The sequence below is a fragment of the Triticum aestivum genome, chromosome 4B (assembly GCF_018294505.1).
Source record: "Triticum aestivum cultivar Chinese Spring chromosome 4B, IWGSC CS RefSeq v2.1, whole genome shotgun sequence".
Classification (NCBI taxonomy): domain Eukaryota; kingdom Viridiplantae; phylum Streptophyta; class Magnoliopsida; order Poales; family Poaceae; genus Triticum; species Triticum aestivum.
This window is the reverse complement of record NC_057804.1, coordinates 566,545,695-566,553,215: the sequence shown is the minus strand read 5'-3', so window position 1 is coordinate 566,553,215 and position 7,521 is coordinate 566,545,695. Positions and strand designations below refer to the sequence as shown.

The following is a 7,521-nucleotide window of genomic DNA, read 5'->3' as shown; positions in this document are numbered from 1 at the left end:
TTTTAGATCACAAAAAGATAAAACATCCCTAAGTTTTGCATACAAGTTTGGCTTCGGGGCACACCACCCTGTTTTTCATAGTTGAACATTATTTCATTGAAATCACCAAAGCAGACCCATGGGAGGCTCTCCTGATGCTGGAGCGTCCTAAGAAGCCGCCAAGTTTTAGATTTTTCCTTTGGGTCTTCGTAAATCCCAGTCAGTCTCCACTTGTAACCATCGTCATCTGTTACCGTGGCGTCAATATGCATCCGTCCCTTCCATCGCAAGCTCAAGTTTATTCCCCTTCGCCAGAACAAGGCCACACCCCCACTCTTGCCATCATTGTCTCTTGCCAGTTGCCACCATGTGCATCAGTCCTAACTTTATTCGAAACCTCTCCATCCTCTTCTCGCTCATCCTAGTCTGTGACAGGAAAAGGATGTCAGGGTCCTCCTTCTTCTGGAGATCCAGAAGACCTTGAACTGCCGGGCCCTTCCCCGACCCCCGGTAGTTCCAAGCGACGATTTTCATGGCGCCACGACAGGCTGCTCATTCAGCCCAGTGTCATTGTCAATTGTTTTCCCCTCTCCGCTCTTGTGCTCCTATGCCTTAAGCTTTTTCAGATGTGTCTCACATTCCATGTCTTCCTCCTCCAAACACTGTTTCCTCCCCACCTCTATCAAAGGCACAGCCGTGGTCTCCCCCTTCCTGTTCCTCCCTTTGACTTTTTTATATGTCCCAACATAGCCCTTCCTGTTGGCATCAGAAACCTTGGGTATACCCCCACCCTGTAAGGCAATTGACGTACCATCGTGCATGGCCTCAGGTGCCGAGCCATTCTTTAGTCCCCCCTCCAAGTGTTTGATGGTAATCTGTTCTTGAGAGGTCTCTTGCACGTGCACCGCCTTAGTCCATGTATCTCCTCCTTTCTCAATGATATCCACCACCATATCTTTTGACAAGAGCTCATGATGCAAGCCCTCGGCCCTAAGGCCTGTTCTGCTTCCTCAATCCCTCCTTCATTGTCTCGGACTGCTCCGCAATGTTGTCTGTCATGCGCCGCCTTCCCCTTTAACAAATTATGTCCCGTACCAGCTCTACTAGCATGCAGATCATCAGCACCACCAGTTTTAAGTTTATCACCAATACTAAGCTGATTGGGGAGTTAATTGCACAGAAGTACCACAATTCGGGCATCACATGCAGATTGGTGCCACGATTGCTAATTTTTGCGTGTCAGTACCAACATTGGTCCAATTTTTTGCAAAAAAAGCTAAAACGCTGATTTATACGTATTGACAGTGTATCTAACCGTTGGGGCCCGCCTGTCAGGTGCCGACGTGGCATATTTTTTGCAGAAAACCCCTTGGCTTTATATGTAATCACATAAATGCCCATTTTTTCACAGGAAAACAGCCATTGAGAAGGATTTTTTTTCGTTCGCAAGTTTTTCACGGACTTGTTCGAAAGTTTCCGGCGAATTAAACAAATATGTAACCGAAACGAAAAATCGCGCGCGAGGGAGATTCGAACCCGCGACCTCCAGGTCTGCAGCTGCGCGCGCTATCCACTAGGCCGCAGCAACGCTGTTGACGGGATCCAGGTGAAACATTTAAAGTGTGTCTGCTTGAAGTCCATCCGCCAACCATCACCCATGTACACTTTTACCTGAATGAAAAGCAGCAGTTGATTTGACTCTAATTTCGAGCGGCACAAACAAAACTGAACACATGTCTAAATAAAGCCATACCTTCAAGGTCTTCTTAACAGGTTGAGGCTTTTTTGGATCAAAAACTTCCGGCTCAGACTGCATCAAGAAATCCGGTTTCTTCACGTAGCCACAGCCACCATTGGCTTTATAAAATCCATGCATTAACCAAAGGGCTCTTCCATATCCCTGCAAGGAATATCATGAATTAGAACACGCCAGTACGAAAGGGACAGCATATGACCAATAAACATTAACTTCTTGCTCGAATTTAGGCAAGTGTATGCCCGAATTGATGACAGATTGTGATCTGCCAAATCTAAAGCATCCCCGTGTTAAATATTGCGCGCACACACACACACACACATATGGCACAGATTGCATCCCACTTGAGTTCATATAAGAAGCTAAGGGTTATTCCGCATTGACCTCGTATAACTATAATCATCTATATATTTCTGCCATTTGATATTCAGAGCATAATTGGATATTCAGACCATCAAGCAAGACCATTGCCCTGGATAGATTACTCGGAAACAGAAATGCACCTGCATATTGAAGGCTACCATCTGAGCACCATGCACCCAACCAATAAATGGATTGTAGTTGGAAGAAGTAACCCGAGTGCCCTTTGGGTATATCCTCAGTAGATTCCTCTGTGTAAACCTTGTTAGCAATATTATTGAACACTTCAGTATGATTAAATAAAAGAGGATCTCTGCCTATTAAAGATGAATATAAATTACTGTTAATAATATGAGCAACTTCATTTAGATATATACCTCACTATTTCAGTGCCATGATTAACTACAGCTTTGGCAAGCTGTTGCTCGCTCAAACTGAGCCGCCTAACTTTGTTTGGGTCACACTTCAAGGCATCAGACGTAGTACCCCCTTTGGCTTTCCTGCTCTAATAGTAATAAGGTGTTTATACTGTGGTGCTAGATGCTGTTGGAAAAAAAGAAGGCATTGGTCCTCAACATCTGTGTACAGATCCGATCACGGTTCAACAGATTGCAGCGGAACGGCGTTGAAAATAAGGGACCTCCAAGGTGAAGATAGAAGCGATTTACATGGCCAGGGCACTTGTAAAAAGCAGAGCAAAAAAGAAGGGGAAAGATAGGGCTGCCAATGGTAATGACTGAGATTCAGAAGTTTATAGTGAACTTTTTATTCTGCCATATTTTTTGTAAATACACACTGAACATTGAACATTTTTTTATATACAATGATTTTATATAAATATACGATGAACGGTTTGCGGATAGATAGTTAATGTTTCTGTTATATATTAGGTACGTGCAGTAGTTTCCAAAATCCAATCTGCGCCCTCCGCCCGCCGACGCGACTAGCAAGTACTGGCAACCATGGAGGGATACTTCCTCGCCTCCTCTTTCCAGCCACCCGTCGTCACTCGTGCCAGTGCCAGCTACGCCCCCGGGTTCTCCTCGACAAGAAGGCCTACTTCGCGAGGAGGGTTTTTGCGGTTTCAGTGTGCGCACGCACAGTCATGAAGGTGGCGGAGGCGAATGTTCTACTAGTTCCCGAGTTTCGATACTCGGCATAGGAAGGCGAACAGTCAAGTAACTGTTGACACGTCCTCGCTGGACCTGCCTGTCAGATCGATACCGAGTGTTCTGCGGTGAAGAACTCGGCATATACGTGCATTTTTTTAGAAACAAACAAATTGTGGGAATACTTGTTAACCCGATGACCGCTCGAAGTTGGTGGTATATAAATTTAGTGCATTCTATGGTTTAATGCCAGAAATTTCAATCCGCGCCGTCGTCACGTAAAACCATGGACATATAGGGCTGGATGTCCGTGCATGTGGCCCTCGGTCCATGCCCAGGCCTTGTGCGCCCAACTGGGAGGGAGGGCCCGGCACCGGGGGCCACGGAGAGACCGCTGGCGTGCGGTTTGGTTTGTTGTTGTTTAAATCCCTAAAAATTGCTGGGGGGGGGGGGGGGGGGGGGGGGGCATTCACGAGACCTGACGTGGCGTATAAAAATGAGGCACGTATTACCATAAAAAAAACAAGCCGCCCCAAAGCTGCCTAGCCTATATGAACACAAATGTTTGCTTTCCTCACCCGAAAAGAAAAAAACATGTTTGCTTTCCTAGTTTAACTCAAACACCACGCATGGCATGCAAGCCAACCTTGTAAAGCACACCTGCCTAGAACAGTAATATATCTCCTGATCTAACCTTGCACTGCTAGGACACGTACTACTAATCGGCCTATCCTAATTATTGACACAAGATTACCAAGCATAGATCACGGATCATATCCGAGTGAGGTCAAAGTGTCAAACCCACCCACGGGGACTCTGGCACAGGATTGGGGTTGGGGCCCGATCCCTGCGGGGCAGGTTTAAAATCCCCGGCCGCCTTGCAGCCGAACAAAACCTAAAGATCAGGGGTATCCTCCTTCCAGCCTGCCGATTAGCAACCATGGAGGGATACTTCCTCGCCTCCTCCTTCCAGTCTCCCGTCGTCACTCGCGCCAGCGCCCGCTATGCCCCCTGGGTTCTCCTCGACACGAAGGCCTACTTCGCCATCCGCAAGAACGCCACGACCGCCGAAGCTGTGACCAGCACCGGCAACGCATTCAAGGTCACCTTCTGCCTGGCCGACCCCCCGGCCATCTCCCACTTCTGCGTCCACGGGCCCGAGTTCCAGCGCGACGACTTAACGACCGAGCCCCTGGTCGTCTTCTCTGCCAAGGACTTCGTGCTCCTCCGCTTTATTTCCGGGAGAACCCGTCCGGGATCTCGACTCGAGGAGTACTTCGTCTACAAGGCCGACCACGGCAAGCCGTCGCTCACACTGATCCCGCGTACTCCTCCAGGCACCACAAACTCGTCAAGCTTGTGCGTCCTGCCATTCGACGATGATGATGGGGGATTTGTCGTCGCAGATCTCTGCAAGACACTAGTGTCCCCGTCAGACTACAAGCTCCACGTCTTCTCTTCCAGAACAGGCAAGTGGGCCACTATGCCTTTGCGGTTGCAAACATATGCCGGGGTGAGGAAAGAGGACCTGCCGGGCCATTTTTTCAACAAGGTGGTCGCGCTCGGAGGAGGTGCCGTCGGCTGGACCGACCTCTGGCGTGGCATTCTCACCTGCAATGTGTTTGACAAGAACCCCGTTCTAAGTTTCATCCCGATACCCATGCTTTCTTACTGTGACGAGCAACGGATAAGTGGTCCGTGGCTCATCCGGGATGTCACCTGCTTCAATGGTTACATCAAGTTTGTCGAGCTGGAACTTATTACTCAAAAGAGCAGCGAGACAAGAGAGGATAATCTTGACAGTGTCGATATCATCCACGATTCTGAGCTGTTCTTCCACAATGAGAATGCCTGCACCAACAAAAAAAAGTGCCTAATTGACGCCTGTGTTGGTTGGAAGCTCCGGACGTGTACTAGGCATACCACCTGGAACTATTGGCGCAAGGGGCACCCTATTGATATAGATGGCTTCTCGGCTCACAACCCTGATCGTTTTATGTTGCTCCCACAGCTCTGGAATGCTGAGGCTGGAAGATCGGCACCAAGGAATCAGTGTTCAGCTTGCCCCACCACCCTAGACATGGACAGCGAGGATGTTGTTTACATGATGTCGAAACTGTCACATGATGATAAGAACGCATGGATGGTTGGTGTTAACCTTGCAAAAAAGACGACGAACGTGCGTGTACCAGTTTCTGGTGCGAGAGTCCGCTATTTCAATCTGGAGCTCCTCATCTGTGATTTCTCTGAATATCTGAATGCAACTCCAAGGTAAATTTCTTTGGTTATCTTTACGTAACATTTTTCCTGCTGGTTACACAGCGATACAAGATTGTAAAAATTAATTGTACCAATTCCCTATTTCTACATCTGACACATTTGTTTTCTTAGTATTTGCTTCAGGTCAAGTATTGGTGGAATCAAAAGTGCGCCGAATGCGGAACATAACTGTCATGTTTCATCATAATTTTTGCTGTGGGTTAATGCCCCATTTTATAGGGTACAATTTTAACTGTGTGCTTGTACCTTGGAACAGTAGCTACTGAGAGTTCCTTTAAGAACCAAACCAACCTCTTATAAAATGGTTAGCTAGGATGATGCTACCTGCATCCATCTGGACGTTCGACTCTTTGGCGTCTCATGGACGTTTGACTCTTTGGTGTCTCATATATGTGAATGATCCTTTAAGTGGAAGATGACATTCTCGTCAATAGCAAGCCACACAAGGCGAATTCATCAGTTTTGAAGCTCAACAACTCCGACTCAGTCTTCAATAGGCGATGTGTGTGTATGTGTGTGTTGGGGGGGGGGGGGGGGGGGGGGGGGGGGAGAAAAAGGAGATACACTAATGTTGCACAGGCTACGGATAAGCCTACAATGACATACTCCTACATATTATTGAAAATGATACCAAGAACCTCGCAAAAAAAATGATACCAAGAACTGACCATATCCATGTTATGATTCCGGTGGTCTTTTCAACAATCAATCATCAAAAGGGGATTGGCATAGTATTCAAGTAGCTAGCAAAAAACTTACATTGTAATATTTTGGGCACTGTTATCAACGGTGATTTGGATAGTATTCAAGTAGCTAGCAAAATGTTTCGTTCTGATATATGCAATGAATAAGAGAAATCGCTAACTAAAGTATGAGGATTTCTTACTAGTTATAAAGACTATCCAACTTACATACATAATCAACTAGTAGAATGCCCGTGCGTTGCTACGGGCCTTTTGAATTATTTGAGTATCTATACTGACAATTCAATGGTTTTTAGTATAAGATAAACTCCAATGAGGCCCTGGTCATATATTGACAACGGTTTTTTTAGTAAGAAGAATATTATAACCCACACATAATCAGATGATGCCACATTTGAGAATCCTCCAAAGAGTGTAATCATGCCCATGACATCACGTATGAGTTCATATTGACCAGTCCATGGTTTTTGGTATAAGATAAACTCCAATGAGGCCCCCGTCGTATATTATTCCAAGTGACAACGGTTTTTTAGCAAGAAAAATATTTATTACCCTCACATGATCAGACGCTGCAGCAATCGTCAATCCTTCAAAGAGTGCAATTAATCAAGCCCAGCCGCCGCTACCCTTGCATTGCAGGAATAAAGAAGACATTGTCAAACATTAGTTCTATTTCAGAAATGTGAGTTAATTCTCGCTCATGCTTATTTCCTCCTCGGTGGTTGTCATGTCTCTTCAAACCATCTTCTACTTGAGAATAGAAGTGACATATTTTTCTCCGCCCCTCCTTCCCCTTCATATCTGCTCTCTTCATCTGCACTTTCCTCCTTGGCAGTTGTCCTACCTCTTTAACCCTCTAATTTTGAGAAGACAAGTGACATCTTTTCCTCCACCCCTCATTTCCCTGCACATCGTCCATCTTTCTCTAGAATTGATGTCGCTTCAAAATATCTCATCTCGCTCTACAATCATAAAAGGAACATTATCTTGAAATCATAGGGAAAAAATAATCTAGCATGCTCTCTGTAATAGGAGCAGCACCGCAACCTGGAGCAAGATATTTTTCTATTTTAACAAATTTTATATAAAAAATAATTTTTATATTATCTATTAATGTGTATCTATCCGTACCATAATATTTTTAAATATTATGGAATTAGAGAAATTTACACGTTTTCTCATTCCATTCCCGTGGAGCTGGGCTGGATGAGAAGAAACTCTTATGTCCAGTTTTGCAGTAGTAATAGGACATTAAGCAGTAAAAAAATAGCATCTGATATGTGCAAGTGATGTCGAATGTACATAGGTGTAAATCGAAATCAAATTCTGATTG

The 7,521-nt window shown here is 45.5% G+C and overlaps 1 protein-coding gene across 1 annotated transcript; it reads right to left on the bottom strand.

Moving 5' to 3' along the window:
- Positions 1–1,545: 1,545 nt before the first annotated feature.
- Positions 1,546–2,599, bottom strand: LOC123090218 (phosphoinositide phospholipase C 6-like). Its single transcript, XM_044511625.1, has 4 exons — positions 2,473–2,599; positions 2,239–2,356; positions 1,733–1,879; positions 1,546–1,650 (listed from the first exon to the last, which is right to left on the bottom strand). Exons 2-4 carry the CDS (start codon positions 2,257–2,259, stop codon positions 1,546–1,548), a joined length of 273 nt encoding a protein of 90 aa, XP_044367560.1. The 5' UTR covers positions 2,260–2,356; positions 2,473–2,599.
- Between the last annotated feature and the right edge of the window lie 4,922 nt (positions 2,600–7,521).